Below are 27,989 nucleotides of genomic sequence, written 5' to 3'. Positions count from 1 at the left end.
TATATATATATATATATATATATATATATAGATAGATAGATATACATTATCTACCAGTAAGTATTTGGAAACCTATGCAAATGACCATATCTGTTGTCCTGAGTTACGTCACGCCCTCCACCGGTATGTATCGTGTAGGGAACAACATCGGCATTAGTCCCATGCAAGATACCACGCAGTTCAGAGCTCTCTGATTTCGAAAAAGGTATAATTGTCGGATATCACAAAAATGGGGGATCCTTAAGAGACATATCTAGCGAGGTGAATTACCCAAAATCGACAATCACTTATGTGATTAAGAAGTGGAAGGTGAGTGTCGGAATGTGCCCCGATGGAAGACCAACGGAACTGGGAGACCGACGGGTGTTGTATAGAGAAATTCGGAAGTACCGCACCCAGCCGATGGCCCACATACTCCAGAAGTTACAACAGGCGTCCGGGAGCGTTGTTTCAATTAATACCATCCGTAAGGAAGCACACCTCTGCTTGGTTTTCATAGTCATACTGCTGCCTATAAGCCTCTGATCTAAGCTATCACAAAGTCCAACAGCACTGTTTGGTTAATGTGGAGCAAAGCACATCGAAATTGGACCTTAGATCAGTGGAAAGCGGTTCTTTGGAGGGAGGAATCAAGGATCACCGTTCGAATGGCAGATCAGACGTATGCCTGGAGAACGTCTCTTGCCAGAATGCATTGTGCCAACAGTCAAGCTCGGCGGACGTGGAATTATGGTCCGGGGGTGTTTCTCCGTGTATTGATTGGAACCCTTGGTCCCCATTCATGGCAAGCTCAACGACGATGCCTACTGCACTATTTTGGATGACAATGTGCTTCTTACGTTGTGACAGTTTTACGAGGTGGACCCCTGTTACTTTCAGAACGACAATGTCAGCTGTCATGCTGCGAGGATCACCAAAGATTGGTATGGTGCCAATGGGGTTAATCGAATGAATTGGCCTGCCCAGACCTCAACCCTATCGAAAAACTCCGGGTCGCCGAATTAAGGGGTGTCCAAAATCAGTGACACGTCTTCTCCAAGCCTAGTGGAAGAATATACCATTAGCCGTCACACAAAGACTTGTGGAATAGTATGCCCTGGGAAGTTCACGCTTTAATTGCTCTACTAACTATTGATTATGAATAAAGTTTGTTTTTCTTTTCAATCACACGTGTCTAAATTCTTACTGGTAGATAGTGCATATATATAATATCTAATATTTATTTTAACTGTGCATCTTTTATTAACAGCAATCTAAACACAATTCATATTTAAGCAATATTTTCGTAAATCCAATAAGTTTAGAAGTTTTGAAATATAAAAAAAATTATAACTGTCACTAAAAATTTTTCTATTTTTGTAATGATATAAGAGAAAATAAAAAGAAATCAAGAAATGATTTTAAAATATAATAAAAAATCTACATTTAAAAATGTGTACACTAAAAGAGAAAAAAATCATTTTTACAACCATTATAATGATCCAACTTAAATGATGGACCTCATTTAGCTATAACACAGACGAAGTACTTAATTTATTCAGTCTCTATAACACAAATTGTTAATGGAGAGTAAGTCATCTGCATATTCTGCTTGAAATCAGGAGGAAACAAAGGAAATTCTAGGAACTTCTGGAATTTTGAAAAATCCAAAAAGAATCATATCTGTGACCAAGAACTCAAGTTTGGGCCAACTCATGAAGAGCTCAATGAGAATTTTTTAAGAGAACTGTGATTCAGCCAGGAAAAGTTGGAGAGATCTCGATTCCCAAATACAAAACTAAGGAAATCAGTTAAATCTCTGAACCGGAAAATTCTATTTATGGTGATTATAGACAAGATGCTTCGAATTTATTGGGCCGTCGTAACAACATTTTGTCGACTAAAAATTTTATTTGTGGTGGTTCAAATATTACGAAAGTAGGATTTGTTTATTGTTAATTGCAAGAGAGCAATGCTTGCGTAAGACATTCCTTAGTTTCAAAAAAAAATTTTCTTTAAAAATGCATAAGAATGCTCTTAATAATATCGTGAAAAAGATATGCAATGGTTGCCTTTTAAATTAGCTTTTGTTTTGGATAAGTAAAATATTTGTATACGTCGGTAATATATTTGTAGCGAGAAATATGACATCCCTCGTTGAAAATATTCTAGATTGTAAAAAATTGATTCAGGCTTAATAATTTTTTAAAATGTAATTTTTATTCTTATTTTTCTTTAATTTCGGTTTTCGCAGTGGCATTATTTATATTTCTAAATTTCTAAATCAATCACACTGTAAAATAAAATATACGACTATTACTACAAGATATACTATAACAAGAGCGAGAAAAATTAAGCTTTTTTGGAATATGAGATCAGTAAAAGTGATAGTACACACCCAGGCAAACAATTTTTATCAAAGAATGCATGGTCGAGAACAAAACGCAAAACCGCTAGAGGGCGTCAAAGTTTAATGTCTTATATAAGGCAAAAACACACAAAGAACGATGAAGTTAAGTTATAAAAGCAAAATTTAATGGCATGTGATTACAATAAGTGTTCAAAACAGTTCTATGCACGCAGTACAACTGCGAAGAAAAGATAGGCGAACATTCTGAAACACACCAGGCATATCACGAACTTTTTCTGCAGCGGCCGAAAGCTTGGCGACAAGTAACGCAGCGCAGCAACTCGCAACAGGAATGGAGCTTTCGCGTTTGCATCAATCAACTTTCCAAATGAGCCAGCACCTTAGCATTTTGTTTTTGACCATGTATTCCTTGATAAAATTTTTTTGCCTGGGTGTGTACTATCACTTCCTAAAATTTTGCCCATCTTTTTAGAATCCTTACGATTTTTACGCTCCACGGTTCTTATTCAAGAGACAGACTTTCAATGAAGCGATTAAAAACCTGCTTTGTTTCTTATGATTTCATAATTTACATATAGCCATATGTAAATTATGAAATCATAAGAAACAAATTTTTTTTTAAGACGAATTTAGGTTTTTGACTCAAAATATAACTTGTAAATCAGGTTGAAATAGTTTAACTAGAAAAGGCCACTTAATGTTAATTTTACTTTTTGATTATCACTAGAACTATTTTTATTATCTTTTACTCTTTGATTATCACTAGAACTATTTATTTTTACTTTTTGATTATCACTAGAACTATTTAATTTTACCTTTTGATTATCACTAGAACTATTTTTATTATCTTTTACTTTCTGATTATCACTAGAGCTATTTAATTTCACTTTCTGATTATCACTAGAACCATTTAATTTTACTTTTTGATTATCACTAGAACTATTTTTATTATCTTTTACCTTTTGATTATCACTAGAACTATTTTTATTATCTTTTACTTTTTGATTATCACTAGAGCTATTTAATTTCACTTTCTGATTATCACTAGAGCTATTTAATTTTACTTTTTGATTATCACTAAAACTATTTAAACGAATCAGAAAATGTTATTTGCTTAACACTAATTCTTAATAATTATTGGTTTTCGAGACAAATAAACAAATATTTGTTTGTCTATAAAAAAATTTTAAGAGTCCCTTATTTAATTTCACTAATTGCCGTTTCAAACCTCCTTCAAGTAGAATATCATGAGGGAGGGGGGCACCGAAGCTGTTTAAAACTACAGTATGTTCAAAATGAAACGAAATCTACAAAAACGAGGAAATAGCGCGAGCAGAAATCTGTCTTCAAAGGTAGTGTGGCAATGTCAACTGAGTTCTATGAAAAGGTACCCTACCAATGAATCGTGTTAGAATGCTTTATATACTAGTGAGTTGGAATTTTGTAGTGGTAGACACACTACAGTACTCCCCTACCAGAATTATATCTGTGATAGAATTCGATGCATGGATACCACTGGTTGATTCGATGCTGTTTCTTGTGAGATGCCGGTGGAGCTGAATTAAGGTCACCGTACTTTTGAATGCTGATCGTGAGAGCTGTATTAAGTTCACGGTGGTGGTCGCTCCTGAGTTGTCTTTAGCAGTCGAGTGAATACGTTGTACGTGGCTTGTGATTAAGACTGAGTCGCAACAGTTCGAGTAATTGGATAATGACGCAGTCACGTGTAGCAAGTCAACTGTTCAATATGGACCATCCATCGAAGTAGGAGTTTCCTGTCAAGATAGGCGTGTTGATATCGAAGTTTCTGTCAAGGTAAGCATGTTCACATCACTTCCGGAGGTCACCAATGAAGGGTTATCGTCAACCTTCTTCTATGAAAATTCCATTGAATCGAGTGTCTTATATACTAGTGAAATGGAATGGTAGACACCCTACAGAAGATTGGTCAGAAAGAGAGAGCAATTGCACAGATTATCAGTCGCTATTGACACTTTCCATTAAGCAACGAATATTCACTGCAAACCGTTGAAAGAAAGGTTGCCCAACAGGAATTCGTTCAAGCACAAAGTTTAAAAAGCAGTGAAGAACAGAACCATTTTAACAGCAACGAAAGTTTCGAATAAAATTGAAGATCAAGTATAATTTAGCCGAGCCCAAATTACCATCTCGTACGTCGATTAACGTCTCATAATATGTTCCATTGTGTTCAAAGCGTACACTATTTGCCCACCAGCATGCCTTTTAAAATTTATCAATAACACCAACGAGGTCAAATTTACCCTGTCTGGGTACATTAATTATCAAACATTCCGAATTTTACCGACAAAAAATCCTCTCGTGTAAAGAAAAAAAAAGGTGTATGGCGCGCCATTTTGCGTGTTTTCCGACAACACAGTTAACAGCTGTATAGGGATATTTAAATAAATGTTGTGTATGCAGATTGCCTGACATCTATCACCGAACCAAAGCAACATCTCCTAGAAGAAAGAAGGCACGGATCACTTTAGCAGTCCGACATAAACTGCGCAGTGGGTGAAAAATAAGGAAGATGTCACTACCAAGCTGCGGATTAGTGGTAAATACGAAAGCAATTACGTTTGAACTACTAAGGGATCAAATTTCTTGTTTATGGTAACCCCTGCGGAGGCCTTTTCTAGAAGGTACTGATTGAACGAGATATCAAAAACGTTTCCCCACAAATGCTGGCTTCTATAATCTTATTAAGCATATCAATGCTTATAAAAACGTTTATCGAGGCCATTTTCAACATTTCTCGTCATTTGTGTTTAACATTCCTTTTCTCAGTTGTTCATGTTTCTGGGTTGAGTTTTATTCGAAACATACTTTACTATTTCAAACGCTAATATTTGCTGAGTTTAAACGTGTTTTTCTTTACAAAATTTTGCACAACGTTTTACTGACACTTAGAAATTATTTCGTATTGTTCATTGAATTTCCCGAATCACGCGGGAAAAAAAGAACACGGGAAAATAGCACCTCATAAATGTTATTTAGGTGGTTGAAACAGAATTATGTTAATTGGTGCCGATATTATGATATAAACTGATATTATTTTAATTGGTTCTGTTTTACTTATTATTTAGTTTTTCTTTTTCATCCCATGCGAATAATTTACTAATATAGGCAGTGTGATACCTATTATAGATTCTGTGAAAATAGGTTTTTTACGGCCCACCGAATGAGATAAATACCAGAGAAAATTGTTGATTTCGGTAATTTTTGATTATCACGAGTTGGCCTGAAGCAACTATGCGAAACGATACTGAATATCGTTTATTTTGATCAAATGAACTTCTAAAATGATGTATTGCTTAATCTAATATCGAAAAGCCACTAGGAAGATATAATAAATGAGTAAAAACTGGTTTTAACTTAATTAATAGTGTCTCTTTTAATTATGCGCATGATTTCATAGTGTTTATTATTATTGATAATCTAGATCCCTTACAAAGAACTAATATCCAGTTATAATTTACTGCAGCATTTAATGCATTAACGTTTGCCTGAAACACAAAGCAAACCAGAAACAATAAAAGCCATTTCAAATATTGATTATCATCTTAATTTATGAAAGTATTCTTCTTGATATAAAGCGAGTGATTGGTTGACTTTCCAAGTCATTCTTCAAATGTATAATAGCATTGTAATAAACAGTATCTTTTGATGAGTTTAAAATATTAGTTTTGCAACTAGCGGAAAAAGTATTTCCTGTATAGTATTATACAATTAAATTAGTGAACTGATAAAAAGTCCTAATAAATTTGTCAAATAAAATGGGAAAAATTTCATGAACGTTTATTAATCCTTATAGTATATTATTTATTTTCTTTTCTAATTTAATTAGATTGATTCGTCGTCCTAAATCGATATTTAATTAATGAATGAGGTGCTTTTTTTACGGTCATCTTTTCCGTCTAAACCCCCCGGTGGTTGTATAAAAAATAAATTCATTTTGCATGAACTATCTTTGAATGTTAACAAAACTATTTGAGTTTTGTTTTAAAACGAAACATTTTAAAAGGTTCTTGGTTTAGTAAAACACTTAATGGAAGGATCTGAAAATGTGTTCACCTTTTTATACTTTTCGGCCATCATTTTTTTCACTTTTTTTTCTTCTTTTACTGTGGAAATTTAATATTAAAAATAAATTTTATTACAAACTGTAATTTTGCATAAATCAGAATTTACATTTTAATTAGTCCCGCAGTGGACTGATCGTTAAGACACGGTTTCCAGTAGATCACCGAAGTCAAGCACATCACTGGCTGCAGTCAGTGTGCGGGTGGGTGACCACTTGGATCAGTCTGCGTAGGGACCGAGGGTGTACGGTATCATTAAACCTCGTTAAACTGTTCTACGGTAAAGTGCTCGACTTCGCTTGCAGGTCGTCGGACTACCGAAGCGGGAGTGCCATCCCCTCTGCCGAGGATCAAAATTGTGATGGCATGTCTTCGGATCATCCTCCGGGATGTCTCCCAGACCGTCGCCAATAGCCCATTGTGCAGCTCTAGTGCGACGTAAATGAACTACAACAACATCATTTTAATTCATTTTTTTAAAGTTCTGAGAAAATAATCTTTAGGGCTTTTCTTCAAGGATTATAAGTCAAAAACTCATTGAAAAAACCATTTCCAACTTTGATTACAAACATAAAACCAAGTTTTTCGAAATGACCAGAGTGTTGTGGAACGGCCATTTAAGAAAAGGAATATTTTAAAGGTGATGCGAAAACTGGTTTGCTAATTGAAATACCCCAATAATATGTCAGCAGATATTGACCTTACTGTAAAATAAATTTTTAAGATATTAGAAACTACAAGGCAAAATCGGTGAAGTTAAAATGTCAACATTTTCAATTAAAGTTTTCTAAACTTTGGCGCTGACTAACCAATACAGTATCCCTGGCCAAATTATTAGACACACTAAAACATTCTATGTAAAATCTTAATTATCAGGTGATATCTATACAGTTTTATTGTTTTTATATGACTGAAACCGGTTTGCACTTGTTTTCGTTAGTGTATCAATGGATTCAATTAGACGATATATAACATAAATTTGACAAACGGATAAATTAGACGATATATTATATAAATATAGAATATTTATTATACGAAGCATTATATTTGTATATTATAATAATTAGATCAAATTATTAGACAGGCTGTAGTTTTTTAATAATGACATGAGTTTATACGCGATACTTTTATATTTAAACATACATTTTTTATATATTTCCTATTTGTATTTATTTTTAACGTATTACATTACAATTGATACAGGAGCATAAACAATTGCATTATAGTAATTTGACATAGAATGTTATAGTAATAATGATTGTAGTGAATCTCGAAATAACATGGTTAGTTTCATATGATTTTTGATAAATGGCAAAAGTGTCCTCCACAGTTCTAAAAACTGTAGTGAAATTTCTCTCTGAATATGGAACACTTTATGTAAAGTTAACACCAAGTCTATACACTATTTATTAAGATTGATTTGAACACACCAATCTCACCTACACCATCTTTATATTCCAAAAGCTTCCGCACTTTTGATATCGTCAGAGCAACAATCTAAACGATACTATACAACTTGCCCTTAAAATATCTCATTTTTAGTTGTGAAATATATATTCTCTGTATTAATTATTTCATAAAGTATAATTTCTCTTCAACTTTGTTAAGCCTAATTGTCTTAATATCCTTTCTGCTCTATGTTTCATTAACAAACTAATTTTATTTTAAGGAATCCTAAATTGATGATTCTATTGTAAAAATAATTTTTCTTTTCTTGCTGTAATTATAAATTTAGTGTTATGAAATATAAAAAATGGCACACCAAGAAGTGTACACCATGATCTACATGGCATTTCACTAAAACTTACTACAGGAATCTGAAAAAAGAATGCCGATGCGTTTACCTTTTCATACTTTTCGGCAATAGTTTCGATTCAGAGAAATAATTTGCTTTATCCTAAATTGATGATTCTATTGTAAAAATAATTTATCTTTTCTTGCTGTAATTATAAATTTAGTGTTATGAGATATAAAAATTGGCACACCAAAAAGTGTACACCATGATCTACATGGCATTTCACTAAAACTTACTACAAGAAGAATCTGAAAAAAGAATGCCGATGCGTTTACCTTTTCATACTTTTCGGCAATAGTTTCGATTCAGAGAAATAATTTGCTTTATCAACTTTTTGAAGTAAAATGTTTTTATTTCTTTTTCACTACACTTTCTTGAATTATAGTGTGACATTGATAACAAATCAAAATAATTGTGAAATGGGCGCCAACCGTGGAATAATCTGAATATCAGTGCTCATTATTATAACTTTTGATCTAATGATCGAATCTTTACATTCTAGGACTTAATTTTAAAGGATCAAGGGGGTAACCTCAAATATGCTAATGAAATAGTGCAGACGATATTTTAAATTTGCAAAAACTGGACACAAAAACATACTTTCTATGACTAAACATACCTTTTAATCGACGATATCGGATTTCTGACCCCCAAAACACAGGGGTACCCGCAATCTGGGAATAATTTGGTCAGGAGAGCTGTTCAAACTTTGGATCCCGTAATGTTCGTTTTGCTTTTCGCGTATTTCGCCATATCTCGAGAATCTTTTTATCCCAAAATAATTCTATTCAAAAAAGTAATTTTTAATGTATATATATATTGTTTTAAATAATAGTCGAAAAGCGTTTTATTCGTAAGGTATATAATTTTTTACACACTTTAAAGTATGTAATTTTACAGAACAAAATACAAAATTTGATCGAAATCGGTTGAATAGTTCCTGAGAAATAGAATTTTAAAAAAAGTCGTGTACTTAAAATTCAATTTCTCAGGAACTGTTCAATCGATTTCTGCCAAATTATATGCTTTGCCAAGAAAAATTTCATACTATAAAGTGATGTAAAAAATTATATATTGCTGACAATTCAAAAATTTTTCGACTATTATTAAATAAAATAATAATAAATATGCACTAAAATTTATTTTTTTGCATAGAATTATCTTTGGATAAATGATCTTTATAAGTGTGTGCAAAAAATTTGTCGCTTGAAAAGTTCTCGAGATATTTCGCAATACACAAAAAGTAAAATTAACATTAAGGTTTCCAAACTTTGGACCACTCTTCTGACTAAACTATGGTGACCCTATTTCCCTATATTTTGGGCTTCCTTGTTTATTCAGAGAAAGTGTGATTTCATAACTTAAACTAATAAATTAACTCCCTTTAACAATTAAGAATAAGTCTTAGAACGTCACGATCTGATTATTAGATCAAAAGTTATTTAAGGCGGTCCATTTTTTTTGACGCACTGTACGTAAAGATGAATAATTATCATAATAATTAAATAATTATCACTGGAAAAGTTGCTATTATGACGACAATGTTTTAAATCAGTGTTATACTAAAGCAATATAAACAGTCAAACCCCGGTATAGTGAACATGGTATATAGAGAACTCCCGGATATAGTGAACAAAATGTTCGCTCCCGTGCCTTGCTATACACGTATAATATTATTTTTTGTGGATATAGTGAGCCAAAAGAAGAGAGGAAATTAGATATAATCAACTTTTTTCTGTCTTCGACTGGATTTTTTCTTCTTCATTTTTTGGGAATTTTGAAACTTCTGCATAAGGACTACATTTTTGAAACCATCTATTGAATGGAATGTGGCCATAAGCATTCTTCGTTGTTTGTTTTTTCTATCTCAGTTTCTCATCCCTAAGTTCTTTGTACGCAAGACAAAAGTAATAAAAATAAAAGTTAACACATATTTTGTTATTACAAATTGATTTTTAATCATTTTTGTATTTCTTTTTATTGATCATTTATTTAAATAATGTGTAATCAAAGGTGCGGATTAAATGTAATGAAATTTCTTTTGATTTCTTTTTGTAAAATGAAATCAAAAAATAGGTATATAACATAAATTATGAAATAATAATCTTTTAAACAATAGAATATTTTATCTGCTGTAAAAATTTACCCCACGACGGTAGAAAAGTCCCATTCACCAATAAAAAATAGTCATTTTCAGTATGAAGGTACTCTACTGTTTATGTTACTCTATGTTTTGGCTCTATAAGATTGGTTTACTAGACTTCCTTACGAAATAAAAATAATTAAGCATTGTCTATTGCTTAGGGATCCTATAAACTTCCTTATTTTTAGTATCAAACCACAGTATTGCCATTTTATTTTATAACAAATTACTTTTTGATGTAACTAACCTGCATTTGTGTCATATGAAAACTACGAAAACCTCTATAGGCAATGGGACTCTAACCCATGACCGCTGTGGATATTTACCGTCAGCACTGTGGTCAATGAGAGATGATCAAATCACCCAACTTAAGATTGCAAATAATTATTAAATTTAGATGATTTACATGATTCTTTTCTTTGCCAACAGTTTGAATATTTTTTTTAATAGCGGGCACTTGGACCTATTGTCCATTGGTCACAGAAAGTGCCAGAACTGCTAACTCTCTTTTCGTTACCCAGTGGGCACCTGTGCCGAAGCAGCGTCGCCCACGTCACCCTACCACAACCCGTTTATAGGATGGGTCACATTCACACACTAAAGAGAAAGGACATAGATAGAGAGAAAGAAACATCCATGTCTTGCCCGGGATTCGACCCCAGAACCTTTCTGATGCAAGGACAGTTCCCTGTCCCCTACACAGGTCGATCGTCCAGTTTGAATATTATTCACGTTAACATCCGAAGCATCCGAATGAAATTTGGTAATTTTGTTGCTCGAACTTCAGAATTTCAATTATAATTATGTCTGAAATATGGATTTATAATAATAAAGAAAAGCTTCTATTCAGTAGACGGTTTAACATTTGTTGTAGATAAAATCAGGTGGTATTACTGTGACAACCTTGATTTCATGAAAATAGATTCTGACTATTGAAACTATATGATCACACAACAAATGTTTGAAATTATGTTTGCTATCCATTTACCGTAAATTTCTTTTATTTCAGATTTTAATTTAGAACTTCAATTTACTTTATCTAAACTAAATAATGAAAGCATTATTTTAATGGGTGTTTTGAATATAAATATTCTCAACGATAAAGATGCAGGAATATTTAAATTCATTCGGTTTACAATCTTATCGCATACCAACTAGATCGCTTCTACATGCATAGATCACATACTTCAAAATTACATGTCTCTTTTAACTGTTTTTTTTTTTTTTTTAAATGATTTAACTTATCGTTATCTACTCATTTTTACTTAAGTTTCAACGAAACACTTAATCCGAAACGTTATAATGGTTTCATTATTTTAATTAACTATAAACAGCAGTTCAAATATTTATCAGAATATAAAAAGAATTAGCGATTTAATTAATTTTAATTCGGTTTAACTCAGTAAAAAATAACTTGAAACAAAATTTAACAAGAAATATAGGAATAATCGGAGAACTCCAAATATTTATTCTATGTTTCTAAGAAAAGAACTATTGTTCAAAAACTTTAAAAACATCCTCACGATATAAAGTAGCCTATAAATTAAGAAGCCTATAAATTAACTCACTTAAAATAAAAAGAAGGAATTTTTAAGAAAACAATTCATAAAATGTTTTTATAGGTCAGTAATAACAGAAATTAAAGTAAGTTAAATAAATTATCTCACTCATTAACTCAGGAGAATCCAGCCGGTCAAAAATTCCCCGTGTTGTAAATGTTAAATTTGTCTGGTCACAAAGTCCTCCTCAACAAATTATACCTCTGGGGGATTGATCGTTCAAAATTCCAATGAATGAATGGGTTCGCAATATGAAACGGGTGTGATGTATGGGTGGGGCAGATAGATGACACCCATTGGAAAACAACTCATTAAATGATTATGAATTAGCTTTATTCCTTTTTGCAACAATAGTATTACTTGAAGTAATCATAATGTTCTCCATGAGATTTTGTTTCATTAAAAGTTTTTAACGCCTCTTGTTTTAGCCCGTTTGGTTTTATTAAAAATAAAAGTACCACAGATGCACTTATTTAATTTACACAAGCATCAATAATAATAATAAAACCCTCGCAGATATTTCCAAAGCATTCGATAAAGTAAATCATTCCATTTAAATTCTCAAATATGCTGAAATAAAAGGTAATTATTGGTTTCAATGGTGAGAATTAATAATGATATTAGAATTTTCATTTCAGTCTGGAAGAATGTTAATCTAGGACTTTTCTTAATTTTTATCAAGGATTTTTGTTTGGATTTTTTATTAGGTGATTCTGCCCTGCTGTATTCGTGTTCCCTTAAGTTACAGGATGAACTAGATTTAGCTAAAATAGATAATTAGTTTTCATCAAATTCTCTAGACATGACAAATACATGTCCTTCAATTTAAGGAATCTAAATTTTAACGCGGATTTCACTCGCTTGTCTGCAATACATTTTCAAACTACTCTTCTTATTCCTTACAATTTGCACGTGGTGGCTCAGGGGATAGAGCGCTCGCCTCCAACTTCCCCACCCCGATCGCATCGACCACAGTGCTGACGCAAAATGTCCTCAGTGGTAGACGGATCATGCGTTATAATCCCCTTGCCGTCAAGCTTACCGTGGGAGGTTTTCAGGGTTTTCTTCAGCATGTGACGCAAATGCGGGTAAGTTCCATCAAAAAAGTCCTCCGCTAAGGCAAATTTCACTCAAAAATTGGGTCGGCTATGTAAAATAAATATGTTATAAAATAAAATTTGTAAATGTTTTTCAATATCTTGATTTGTATATTGATTGTAATTTAAAATGGAGAACACCCTTCAATGAAATTTCGAAAAAAAAAACCGCTCTTTATATGTTTTATTACCTAAAAAAAAGATTTTTTTTATTACTCTTTATTATTCTTGGTATTTTTTGTTATTTACTGTGGTATTTCAGTTTGGGGGAGTGAATAGAATATCTGTACAGAATAAAGATTTTAAATTACACTCCAAATAAACCTAATAATAAATTTACTACCAATCCGGCTTTTTTCAAAATCATTTTATATAAAAAAAAAATCACTTTGTAAATTAAATATGTCATACTACAACTTCCAAAGACTTCAATTAGCTTTTGAAATTATACAATCATTTGCCACTCTAATAGTAGTGACAAAAAACCATCATTTTAAGCAACTTTTGTTTACGTTTTTAGTTAGAAATTGATGATTAATTTTTATTTCCAAAATACTTTTTTTTCAGTTCCAGTATCAACAGTAATTCTAAAATAATATTTTGATTTTCACATCTAATTTGTTTATTAATTTCAATATCATTTATTGTATCAAATTTTCTTTTGTGCATAAATTATTTAATTACAAATTTGTTTTTTCGCCAGCATTTTTGACACTTCAGAATTTTCTATTTTTTTTTCTCAATTTGTATATACCATTCCCTGCCATATTGCACTCCAAGATTCTATGTCAAATTTTAATTATCAGGTGATACTATACAGCTTTACTGTTTTTATGAGACTGAAACCGGTTTGCACTTGTTTACGTAAGTGTATCAATTATTTAACGTTGTAATGTTAAAAATAAATACAAATAGGAAGTACATTAAAAATCTCCTAAATAAAAACTCATTACGTGTTTGCTTAAATATAATTATATATTGCATATAAACTCGAGCAAAACATGTCATTATTAAAACACTACAGTGTGTCGAATAATTGGGCCTAATTATTATAATATACTGGTATAATACCTGATATAATAAATATTCTACATTTGTCTAATATATCGTCCAATTTTTCCTTTCGCCGAATTTATATTATGTATCGGTTAATTTAACCAATTGATTCACGAACGTTAGTTAAAATGTGCAAACCGGTTGCAGTCGCGTCGTAAAAATAATATTGCGGTAAAGTATCAACTGATAATTAAGATATTTCATAGAATCTTAGAGTGCGTCAAATAAGGAGACTATCGGTGCAATTAATTTTGAACTTTTTTGTGTGTGTGGTTTATGTTTATAACCTCTTAATTACCTCAGTCCACACTTCCAGGAACACGCTATGAAAAAATTTTACCTTCGCTGAAACATTGGTGGATATTTCTGAAATAGATGCAAAACATACGTAGAATTCCACATAAACACATCGAAAATTCATGCTATAAACTTACAAAAGTGTTTTAAATATTATATAATTTAGCTCATCTGAAATTTTTTTCTTTTAACTTGGTAGTTCTGTAATCTGCATGAAGCTTTTAAATTTATATTTACTTAATATTTAGAAATAATTCAGTCACGATTATGCTATGGCTAAATTTATGACTGCATAGTTGTCCGGTCAAATGTCAATATTACATCTATTTAGTAATATTTTTATGCCTTTAATTATTTTATATTAAAGTATGTACATATATTTCAATAACTTAAATTTTTTGCGTTTTTATCCGTAATTTTGAAATTTTACCCCCTAAGATTTTAATTATTTTTATAGTCAATGTTACATTCTTTTCAATAATTATTTATTTTGCATTGTTTGCGTAATTAAAATAGTTTTAAAACTGAGATTCCATGCAGTAATGCACTGTTAAGCTTTTGTATTGCATTTAGAGTTCCCTTTTTTTATTTAAAGAAATTCTTTTTTTAAAACAAATTATTCTAAATAATTATTAAATATTTTCATCATTCTATTTAAATATCCCATAATATAACATTATATGCATGTTTGGTCCTACATTAGGTGAATTTTAACATTTGAAATATTTACAATATTTTACTTCAAGTGCAGCTAAAAGTATTAGCCCCTGGCAGTATAATTTACATTTTTATTATGATTTAAAGCAGTAAAATACAAATACGGAATTGTAAAATATTTTTTTGCTATATTTCTTTACATTTTAGTAGTGAAAAGGTTAATTTCAAATTAATATAAATTGTCTCTAGTACTGGCTGTCTATCTTCCTAGTGGCGAAAGAATTTTTGTTTCGTTATGTAGAAAACCACAAAATTTGAATAAAATTAGTTATTACTGTTGTTTATCTTAGGATTCTGAATTTTTTACAAGAGTTTAACGTTAGCACAGGCATTACTTAAATACAAAAGCCTTTGTAGAACACAAAGCGAATATTTTTTATAATTACATTTTTTTAGAGGTAAAATTTGAAGGAAAAAAATGACACCATGACTTCTTACGCGCATGATAAACGTCATAAAAATCATGTTGAGCAGAGATGGCTCAGGGTATAGACCGTTCGTCTTCCAATGAGGTGAACCGGGTTCGAATCGCAGCAATGGCAGCTTAATACGAATTCCACACTCGGCTTGCACCGACCACAGTGCTGATATAAAATATCCTCAATGGTAAACGGATCATGGGTTAGAGATCCCTTGCCGTCAGGACCGCCTTGGGAGGTTTTCGCGGTTTTCGTCACCATATAACGCAAATGCGGGGTTAGTTCCATCAAAAAGTCCTCCACGAAGGCAAATTTCTCCCAATACTTGATCCAGGAGTTCCCTTGTCTTCTGGATTGGGTTCAAAATTACGAGGCTACGGAGTTGAACATTAGTAGTCGTAAACCCCAAAAAATTAGATCGACTGTTCAGCGATGGTTATTAACAAAAATAAAATAAAAATCATATTTATGACTTACAAATACTTTTAATAGGCAGTCAAATATGCTCTTTTTGAAGTCACAAAAACTAAAAAAAATTTCAAAAAATGAAAAAGGTTGGGGAAAAAAAATTTTCTTTGGTTTTTTATCTAAAAATAAATTTCATTATTACAGAAAGGAATATACAATATCGCCTACTATTCAAGTGTTTGAATGAATTAATACAAAATGCTATACTCAAATTAATTACGAAGTTATAATAAATTTATTAGAAAGCGAGTAATCTTGTGCGTCACACACAGGTGAAAGAAATTTGAATAGCGAAAAACACATTTAAAGACAAAACTTCGAAAAACAAACTATAAACAAAATTCAATGAGTTTCCAGTTTAAAATATGTATTATTTTCTGTTCTGTATTGAGTTGGTTTCAGCATTTTTGCTATAATTTCTTAGTATAATCTAATATTTGGCGCTTCCTAATAATACTTTTCATTCTTCAAAAAACTCGAAAACTTGTAAGGACCCCTTAAGATAATTTTTTCTTTTGAATAAAATTTGTAACAAGTATTGAAATAGAAAAAAGTCTTTCACAGTTTCCAAATTGATATTCTGCCAAAAAGTGTAAATGTAGAACAACTAAATTAAATACACAAGGTCGTTACCTAAGAATATTTTTTAAATGTTTTGCGTTAAATGATTTGGTATAAAATAAATAACCTATCGTTTCAAAATACCCCCTAAAAACCTACGAATTTTCTAAATGCTTTTGTATAGTGTCTCACACTTTAATATTTTGTTAAAATAATTTTTAACGTATTATTAAAAACAAATTATCTAATATTAAAATGAATTACAATTGTTTAATATAAATTACGAAAATTCAATTTTTACAAATTTGGTGTAAATAAAAAATATTAATAAAATGTCTATAGAAATTGTTAAAAAAAAAACTACTGAAAATTGCCTGATTATGGCAATTAAAAATTATGAAGGTCACAATTCAGTCTGTGAATGCAATTTATTATTTATTTTATAATTCAAAAATAAATTAATAAATAAATGAACGTTTTAATACCTCTTGAAAAATTCCAAATTATTTTTCGCAATTATTAAGAATGAGTATAGATATTATATGGCCTTTTTTTTACAAATTTGTTTCTTCATAAATTTTGAGTGCATTTTTATCAAACACAATTATAATTATGAATATTTTATTTTTGAGATCTTAATAAGAAAATTCTTTGAATATAGAAAATACTGAACCTAAGTAAAAGCCTACCCAACAAATCATTAAAGCTGATTTATGTTTTGCATTTCATACCCGTTCTCTACAACTCATTTCGAAAGCACCTATTTATTAAGCTATTAACCGAAAGATGATTTTAACAAATATATTTTCAAATTTAATTTTGAGAAATGATTCTATACCAATCCCTAAAATGGAATATTTCTCAATTCGGTATCCGTATGTTGTTATATGATATTAAGCTCCTTAATTTGCAGCACTTGAAATGAAACAAACTTTGCTTTTTCTGTTTGCGTGTAAATTTTAAGTGTGTGTCAGTATTTAAAACTACACTGTAAAATCTGTAGTGATGAACAGTTCGAAAAGTAAAACTTTTTTTCAGTTAGTATTTCATCTAATTTAAAGGATTTAATTATATACTTAAAATGGGAAGATTTATACCAGGCTAATACGACACCATACGATAAATATTTTTGTTTTTGAAAACACCAATGGTGACGTCTATAGCTTGTTTACATTTGAATACAAATTGTGATCTTCCTTGCAGAAACAAAAGCTTGCCATCAAAAATGTGTGTATGTTTTTAGTTGTGTAATAAGGATATTTATTTCTTATTAATTTTTAAGTCTCTATAAACTGTATTAAATAATGTATAATTTCTATCGGTTTTGTCAAGCCTAGTTCCATTTCGTTTTATGTGCTTATATTTGATTTATAAATAAATTTTGTTTCAAGAATTAGTTTTCTTACAGTTTCATAAAAACAACTTTACTGAATCTTATGTGTGTAATAAAAAATATTGGTGAGTGACAAAAATGGTGGCAGCTATTTTATACCGAGAAGGTGTTTTACTACATCACTCAGTTGTTGCCACCATTTTTTGTGTTAAATGATTTAATGAAGATGATTTTGATTTTAGTTTTGACGATGGAATTCCCCCAGCAACTCGCACATTATTGGAGAGTCCTGCATCTGGTCTTTTGGTGCAAAGTTTCCCACAACGTCGTGAATCTTTCCTTTACAGATCTGATCATGATGTTGATCCAAAGTCCAGACATTCTTCACAGGAAACGTGAGTTCTTTCTCTAAAAGTAATTGTTTGGTTTAAAATGCCTTACTAAGAATGTTGAATCCAAAAATACTTAGTCGATGTTTCCACCTCCAATTTTTTATAAAAACAAATTTATTTCATTAATAACTGTAAGGAACTAAAACAAAACATAATACACAAGTTCTAAGTTGAAAATTTAATTTTCTTATTAGCAAAAAAATATTTAATTTACCATCAGTTTACTATACCAAATTATCTCGGGCAAGTGAAAAAAGTTAAATATTAGTCTTCGTATATGTTCGCATTTTCATAATTTGAAAAATCACTCGCATTACTTTTGTTCGCGAGCGCCATTTTTTTTTCTATGTAAATTCAGTAACCCTCGTATGTACAATTGCACGTTTGCAGTCCCACAAATAGCAAAACACCCAAACAAAAATTGACAAATTTCCAATCACAGCAAATAATCATTATGCATCCGGCGAAGTAAAGGCGTGATAAGACAAAACGTATTGACGAATGCCCTCGGGATATTTGCAATATATACATTAACTTGGGATAGTCAAGGAAGAGGTTAAAGGATATTTATTAGCAATCAATCATTCTTGATATAACCTCATTTAAAATATTCAAATTAGTATTTGTCAGATCTTATAAAATAAAATATCGATTTCCTAATATTATTAAAAGTATTTACATCCACGTTTGAAAATATTCTTCTTGATCGATCTCACAGATAGTATGAAATTTTCATATTTTTACTTATTGTATTTCTTGTAACTATTAATCACAAGAAGTGATTTTTCAATTATTTACTACAGTTGATGTGACAAATAATATCGTGAAAGCACAAATATTAACATATAGCTAAAAAAAAAATAGTCGACCAATTTTAACAAGGTAACTTTAATAAGAATTTTGTAATTAGCAAGAAAATTAGGACAACTTCTATATTAATTTATACGTTCCCTATGAAGATATAGTGAACACTCTAAGTGATAGTTCAAGATAGCCGCAATATTTTGTAGCATATTGCAGTAGGAATTTTAGAAATAGTGAACGTTAAAAAACATTTGAAATACTTTCCATATAGCGATTGTCTACCTATAACAATAACTATTCAATTTTCGTCATTTTATAATTTCTTAGATCTTTTGTTTTTGTAATTTTAAAAAATAGTTGCAATGAAAAGTTTCTGCTCTCCCATATGTCTGATTTTGGAACGCTTTATTTCAGTAAAACAACTCATTATTATACTACTTCTTTATTTTTAATTAAAAATTTTTAGATCACATAATTTTGTAACAATTAAACCCTCCATTAACGAACAATCAATTTCTCAGCTCTTCACTATAAGCGTGTAAAATAACAGCCGTTCGAACCAATAAAAATGCTCACGACGAATACAGTTATATTATTAGGCACACCATAAGATCCTAATCATCATGTAATACTATACAGCTTTATTGTTTTTACACCACTGAAACCGGTTTGCACTTGTTTACGTCCGTGTATTAATTGGCTAAATTAGACGATATATAATATCAATTCGATGATTGGATAAATTAGACGTTATATTATATAAATTTAGAATATTTATTATATCGGGTATTATATAGTATATTATAGTAATTCGACCAAATTATTAGACGCACTGTAGTTTTTTCATAATGACACGTTTTGCTCTTGTTTATAGGCAATACTTTTATTTTTAAACATAAATGTAATGGGTTTTTGTTCAAGAGATTTTCATATACTTCCTATTTGTATTTTTTTTTAACATATTGCTTTACAATGTTAACCAATTAATATACGAACGTAAACAAGTGCGAACCGGTTTCAGCCGTGTAAAAACAATAAAGCTGTATAGTGTTACATTATAATTAAGATTTTATATAGAATGTTTAGTGCGTCTAATAAGTTGGTCAGGGAATGTAAGTGTATACAATATCCCAGGTTCACTATAGCAAAGTTAGGCTATAATAAAAAAAAAAGCTTCTACTGCCAAACGTCTTGACAAATCAGTTTGAAGATATTTTGTTAAAAATAATATGTGCACTCATGGAATATCAGGTGATACTATGCAGCTTTATTGTTTTTACGTGACTGAAACCGGTTTGCACTGGGTTACGTTCCTGTATTAATTGATTAAATTAGACGATGGATAATATAAATTAGACGATTGGATAAATTGACGATATATTATGTAACTAAAGAATATTTATTATATCAGGTATTATATTAGTATATTATAATAATAATTAGACCAAATTATTAGATGTACTGTAGTTTTTTATGATTACATGTTTTGCATGTAATCCTTTTATATTTAAACATGCATGAAAAGGACTTTTATTCGGGAGATTTTCTTATATCCTTCCTATTGGTATTTATTTTTAACGAATTGTATTACAATGTTAAAGAATTGATACTCGAGCGTAAGCAAATTTAAACCGGTTTCAGCCACGTAAAAACAATAAAGCTGTATAATATCACCTGATAATTGAGATTTTACATAGAATTTTATAGTACAGGGCACCCCCGATTATCCGGGTTAATCACCGGGACAGGTCGCACGGACAATCGAACAACACGGATAATCCGAAAACTCCTTTTGTTAAGGAAAAATTCAATATCAGTACAAAAAATATAAAAATTACTGACATTTGCATGCATAACATCAAACTAGGAATTTTCCTTTTTAAAAAATGTGTAGTGCGTCTTCGCCATATATCGAGACACATATTTTACGTACCGCAGTAATGTCACTCCACAGAGCAGCAGAATGAGAAATTGTATTTCATTCATTTACTACATCTTCTGGATCAGTTACTATCATCACTATTTGATTTAACAACATAACGATGTCTTCATCAGTCAAATACTGGAAGCCAGGCTCACGTGCATCACTTTGAAACCAATCTTCTAAATTTTCTTCATCAGGAATTTCGAAAACTTAGATTTCTTTTGCTTGTTCGAGAATACTGTTATCATATTTTTCTTGAACATCTGAAGAGGATTGTTCATCAACCGGTATGATCTTTCCCCAAGATCGTGATAACGTAGAAGATTTTACCTTTGACCATGTTGCTGATATTCCATATACTGCAATCCAATAACGAATATTGCTTCCAAAAATTTGGTAGTGTTATAACTTCATGAATCAAATTTTTTTAATCTTGAAAATGCTCCTCTTTATATTTTTTGTGTGATTCCGGAATGAGCACGGATAATCCGCAAACCGGATAATCCACGCACGGATAATCGAGAGTGTACTGTACATCTAATAATCTAGCCAGGGATGGTAAGTCCATGTCTATAAAACGATCATGTTTATGAAACATCTTCAAAAAATCTGAAAACATATTGAGATTCAAAATGATTATCTAACTGTCTAAAAATTGTCTGCAAAATATTTAAGAAAATGTGAAAAAGGAAATTCTGCAAAAGAATAAAAAATTCAAAGAGTTTTAAAATTTCCTAAGAAAATTTTATGAAAAAAAACTGTTTCGTAGGTACATTTTTAGAAATTTTTTAATGCAGTATTAAATGTCTCCTAGGTTTTACACATTTATTGTATTTTAATATGCATGAATCACAAACGTACTAAAATAAAATGAGCTGCATTTTACATAAAGATTTCGAGAGAAAAATGACGTTTTTTTTAAATAGTTTTGAAAAATATTCATGCATATTTTTAATAAATTAGAATAAATCTGAATTTTTTGGAACACATATTGTTTTGTTTTTAGAGAAGAACTCATCGTGACACCATTTGCCCAAATTTTAGCAAGTTTAAAAGTAGTAAGAAACAACTATATTTCCATTACTTCTGCAAAGTAAGTCTCTCAAATATTTCATATTATTTGTTTCAATTATAAATGTATTTATCAATTTATTGATTGTAGATGGTATAGTGTTGTTTACTTCCTTGACCCCTAAACTAAAGATTCCCAAAGTGGGTGACTTAAAGGAGAACAAACTTTTTGCCAGAGGGTTGTTCATAAAGCACATATTCATAAAATGTTTAGCTTTTTGATTTGATTAATTATTTATATCAACTTACCATACATTTCTTATTAAAGCGTTAAAAAAATGAATCCTTTTTTAAACAGGACTAAAAAATAATCCACTTCATGATTTTGAATGACGCCATTATTTGAAAGTTTTGGTACCCTTTACATTAAAGTCTGCGTTTTTTTAAAATTATCATTAGAGAAATTTATTTATATTTTTTTCACTATTCTCTTCCTCTTAACAAGTTTTTTTTAATGTTTTGAATTTAATAAGATAATTTATCTCTATTGCCGTGATTTCTCCTTTGTTTAATAATGTAAAAGAACATGTAGTTAATTTTGGTTATCCTATTACTAATGTTTAAAATATAATTCTCGGATTTAATTTCGAACTATATTTTACTCAGCAGTAGCTTTACAAAACAAAATGAATAAATAAATGAACAACAGGTGATGGATTGCTGATCTACTTGATAACAATCATAAACGACATGACTTATTTCGCATTTTATATAATTATAAGAAAAGTAACAATTCATTAAGTATTCAATTTAAATTGCAAAGTTATGAGTTGAATTTATTTTGTGTGCACACTAAAAAAATTTTGTTGCGTATAATTGCTAAAAATTTATTGTAGCGTGTAATTTATTTATCATTGCATTGCTCCATATTGTATTTCACTTCTAAGCTGTTAAAGGCATATCTGGACTGTGGCACAATGAATGATTTCAAAAATAATTTGCACAAATAATTTCACACAAGCTAAAACAACTTTTAGGAAAATTTGCCATAGATTTGCCATAAAAATTACAGTAGGATTTTCCTATGGAGTTTTGCCTAGGGTAAAATTTTGCCATACACTTTTCCCATAAGCATATATGGTAACATTTTATTATAGACAAAACCCATAGGAATATCCTATGGTAATTTTTATATATACCAAATTTTTGCCCTAAAATTATGGTTTTTTAATTATTTATCATGGTTTATTAATTATTAATTACCGTTTATTAATTATCGTTTACTAATTACTGTTTACTTATTAAGGTTTATTAATTATTAATTACTGTTTATTAGTTACGGTTTAGTAATTATTAATTTACATATAGACTAGAATAAACAAGAATTACAGGGATCATTTTTCACAATGATTATGCTACAAGAATAATTATAGTTAGAAAAATTAAAGTGAGAGCTGTTAAATATCGATGACAATAATTATACAGGAAGGCTAAGAACTCTTACCGGACAATATCCGAATAATTTGAATCTTTGCGACAAAAATTACAAAAATAATAAAATAATTATTAGTAACAAAAAATAAATGGAGTGAACTTACTGATTTTGTTGGTTCTCTACTGTTGATTAATCCAAAATCAAACAACATCAAAGATTGTAGAACATTTGAAGTTAACAAAATTCACTCAACGTTATAGTAGAGCTAATTTGGCTAAAGATTATCGGATTCGAGTATCGGATTCGAGCTTTTTTAAATAACTATACATTTCTCTAAGGTGGACATAATTTATTAAAAGGATTAGTTTATATGGATCTTCGGTGGTCACCAAACATGTTCCATATATTAGTTTGCCTATGGTACTTCCCTTTAAGGCTATGGTTTCCCGCTATATAACGCCATGCAAGTTCTATGGTGACCATAGGCTTAAGGTGTCTTGCCATTTGAATACCATACAAATTTCTATGGTAACCATAGGCGTATAGTGTCTTGCCATATAAATGCCATACGAATTTCTATGACTACCATAGGCTTAGGGTATCTTGCCGTATAAGTTTTTATGATTACCATAGATTACCATAGGCGTGTCTATGGCAAATTTTCCTAAGGGAAGTCACACGAAAATATGTCATTTTCTGGCCACTCTTTTTCATTTCTCTATAACCTACAGAAATGGCGCGTTTATTATAATTTTTGTTTTGAATGTATGATTGGTAAGCCATTTTGTTAAAATAAATTTTCAAATAGGTAGTTAGTAGTTACAGAGTAGATAGTTACAGAGAAAAAGCCATTTAAAGAGATTTTTGATAGCAAGTAGGATTTTAAATTGCTACTTTTCTACATACATATTCCTTTCATATTACAGTCCATACAATTTTCAATTCATTTATAATCATCCTGGGCCAAGTATTTTTAGATCTTCCTCTTTTTCTATTTCCCTTAGGGTTCCAATCAAAGACTTGTTTTACTTTAAGTTTTTTAGGTTTACGTAGAGCATGACCAACCCATTCCCATTTACGTTCTTTAATTTCCAAATCAATCGATTTCTGTCTAGATTTTCTAAGGATTTCTGCAATAGAAATTTTATAGAACCACTTCATACGCAAGATTCTTTTTAAACAGTTATTGATAATGCTTTTTTCTTGTTCTTTTAATTGCAGATTTATAGAGTAGGAGAGATTTAACATTAGTATTGAAAATTCTAATTTTTGATAAATTTGTTATATTTTGTTTCAGAATTTATTTAGAATAGCATAACTGCTTTGTTGAATTTATTTAGATCTTCCTTTGTTGTTAATTGTACTTTGAAGATACGCTGATTACTTTCTCTAGTTTATTATTTTCTAAGTCTAAGGCCTAGGATTAGTTTTAGTTTTATTCTGGTTGTTCCCCATTTTCTTTGCCTCTCTCTAAGTTTAAAATGTCTTAAAGGGTCTGCAAGGTTCCATCTTATACTCCCTTTATTCTCTGTTCATAATCCAATCAATAGCAATAAAAACAAGCCCTGTCTAATACCGGAATCAACCATGAAAGATTTCTTTCTGATAATATTTGCAAGACATTCGGGAATTCCATGGGACTTCCAGTGTGCTTCTCTGTGTAAACTGTCGAAAGCTTTTTCAAAATCTATGAAATATATTGCTGATTGCCATTCAAGAGATTCTTCAACTATAATCCTTAATACACATGAGCTCCACTTGCACTGGTGGCAGGCTTTTGTCAATTGCATTTTTCATTCTTTCTAGCATTATTCTAGTGAAAACAAACATTTAACAAAGTGATTCCTCTCCAGTTGACACATATCGTCAAATAACCCTTTTTTTGGTAGTTTTATCTTCGTTCGTCATGTTTTTGTTAGACTGATCTTATTTTATAACCGTCGTTGAACAGCTGACCCAATTTTGGGTTTACGACTACTAATGTTCTACTCTGTTATCTTGAACCAATAAAGAAGACATGGAAACTCCTGGATCAGTACCCCCAGAGGTATGATTTGTTATGTTAACTTGGAGGATTTAGTAACTCCACAGATTCAACGTGCATCAGTCACCATTTACCACACGAGGAGTCTTCAATCGGCGGGTATCGACCCCATGACCTCTTAGACATGGGCTCAGTGCTCTATAAACCAGGCTATCCCGGCCCTTTGAGGTTTTGATTGCAGTTTTTGAACTTTTCTTGCAAAGTTCACCACAGGTTGGTTATCGCTGCTAGCAGCTTACCCACATTTAAGCAATTGTATTGCTTACTGCACCTCAAGCTGGGTTATTGGACCTGTGTTTATGTTTAATGGTCTAGGTGCTTCTTCTGGAATATCTTCCACAGGATTTAGTTCGTTTAAGGTTTCCTTAAAATGATCAACGCATCTTTTGGTTTAGTCTTCTTTTGATGTAAATTTTAAACCTTGTTTGTTCTTAATTCGCTTCTCAATTTCTCGTTTCTTTCTACTAATTTTATAAGTGATGCATTAAAGTCTCTTTGAGTAATTGTTATTAACACTAGAAAGACTGAAATACCTATATTGCCCAGAGGCAGTCAAAATGACTGCATTGTAAAAGAATAACTAATGTATAAAGAAATTTGTTTAAAATTAATTTTAAATATTTTTGATATTATTTTCAGTTTTATAACAAGTTATTAGTAAATAGCAACAATAAAAATAATTATAAAAGTCACAAAATTCTGAGAAATTGTGACATTATATACATTATTGTTTTTCTAATTGAAATTAAAAAGCAGTCAAAATGACTTCCTTGGGCAATCTAGTGAGCTTCTTCAGTTAATGTGGCCATAGCTTCTGAATATTTCCCTTTATCTTGTCTTTTACTTATATTCTTTATTTTTCATCTTATAATCCACCCAATGTTCTGATTAAATTTCAGTAAGTTCCTTTTTGATTTCACGTCTTTCACAAACTAAGTTCTTGATATCCACTTTTTATTATCAAATTTCTTCTTTCCAAGAATTTTTCCAGCACATAAATCTTTCCATTCTTTATTTATTTCCCCGTTATTTAAGTGATTTATTTCCAAAGTCTGTTTAAATCTTTAATCCATCCTTTCTTATTCATTTACCAATAAATCTCCAGTCTGCACCTCTCTTTTTATCAATAGTGACATTCTTTTTAGGTGGAGTTTAATGAATATTTTTGTATGCTCCCCATTCATCCTTCCCATTGTTCATTTTTAAATACACTGTAACACTCGCTATGCTTAAAAATCATTTCCAAAGACATATTATTTAGCAAACGTCTGTGAATCACTCACTGCACCAAAATACTAGCGAAAATCTGGAACGCAACAATTCACGCAACCAATACTCTCGAATGAGCCGAAAACGCACAATTTTATAAACGCTTAAATACCCTAAATCAAATAAAAAAAAGAAAACTCGGAAGTGTATATTGAAGGAGAACCCTCTGTGAGATATTATAACTGATTTCATCAAGAGTCATCTAAAAATTGAAATAAAAGGTTCCAAATTTAAATCATGTGATCATAGTATGTCGGAATGACTCGTTTGATTGTAATAAGACAATGGAGGGCGAGATGACAGAATCTCGTGGAATCACCGTCCTGAACAGGTTTAGGAGTCAGTTATAAACTCGCATTGTTTTACCCAAACACATTACAATTTTAGCTTCATTGAAATTAGTGACAATTGTGGTGTAAAATTTTAACAATACAAAATTTTGACCCCAGAAGATATTGTTTATTTTGAAAGATAAAAATATATCGTCAATATCCATGCGGCAACTTTTGTATTGCTCCAAAAAGAAGAAAAAGTTGCGAAGCATCCGCTTGTCTTATATTAAGGAAAATATTCTAACACTGTTTTTAACTATAGCTGATATGTGAATTGTTTCTTAAGCAACTTATAGGTTAAGTAATGTATTTTGTTTCACTGATTTATAAATGAAAAAATATCACCTTCTTGTAAAATTTCAAAAAAAAAATTCTGAAAAAATATTAGATTATAGATATAATTCAATTTCATAGAAAAATTAGTATTATTTATACTTATGCATATAAAACTATGACTTTTCGTAATAAAATATTTTTGCTAGGTTTTAAAAAGTTAGAAAAAAAATTTTTTAAATGCTTCGGATGTGTGTTTAGTACAAAATGAATTATTCCATGTCTTATAGTCTAGTTATACTAAATAAAAGGAAATACAAGTTAAAATAATTTTTTTATAGGAATGATTCGAAAAAATCCCCTGAAAGTCCAGAAAAACAACCAAAACCTGTTCTTACGGGTATGTCAATGATTTTTATTATTTGTCTCTTATATTTACATGAAGCTTTTTTTTTCCAATTAGAACATTTAAAATAATTTAAAAGTCTTTTTAAATGCTGCAAAAATGTTGACATTTAAATTATATATTTAAAAAAGTTAACATTTTTCCTGCTATGGGGATGTTTTTAATTGAATGTAGAACATGAAATTAATATATATATATATA

The 27,989-nt window shown here is 30.5% G+C and overlaps 1 protein-coding gene across 5 annotated transcripts in view; it reads left to right on the top strand.

The window, feature by feature from the left end:
* LOC107449376 (3',5'-cyclic-AMP phosphodiesterase 4C) overlaps nucleotides 1-27,989 on the top strand; it is a 154,564-nt gene that overhangs the window by 76,233 nt on the left and 50,342 nt on the right. For all 5 annotated transcript variants that reach the window (XM_043047740.2, XM_043047737.2, XM_043047741.2 and 2 more), the window contains 3 exons: nucleotides 18,141-18,293; nucleotides 22,025-22,111; nucleotides 27,724-27,782. In XM_043047740.2, coding sequence (XP_042903674.1) covers nucleotides 18,141-18,293; nucleotides 22,025-22,111; nucleotides 27,724-27,782 — 299 coding nt within the window. The remainder of the gene's footprint in view (nucleotides 1-18,140; nucleotides 18,294-22,024; nucleotides 22,112-27,723; nucleotides 27,783-27,989) is intronic.

Source organism: Parasteatoda tepidariorum, chromosome X2, assembly GCF_043381705.1.
Source record: "Parasteatoda tepidariorum isolate YZ-2023 chromosome X2, CAS_Ptep_4.0, whole genome shotgun sequence".
In the NCBI taxonomy this organism is placed as follows: Eukaryota; Metazoa; Arthropoda; class Arachnida; order Araneae; family Theridiidae; genus Parasteatoda; species Parasteatoda tepidariorum.
Note: the sequence above shows the minus strand (reverse complement) of the source record. Positions and strands in the feature narration are given on the sequence as shown.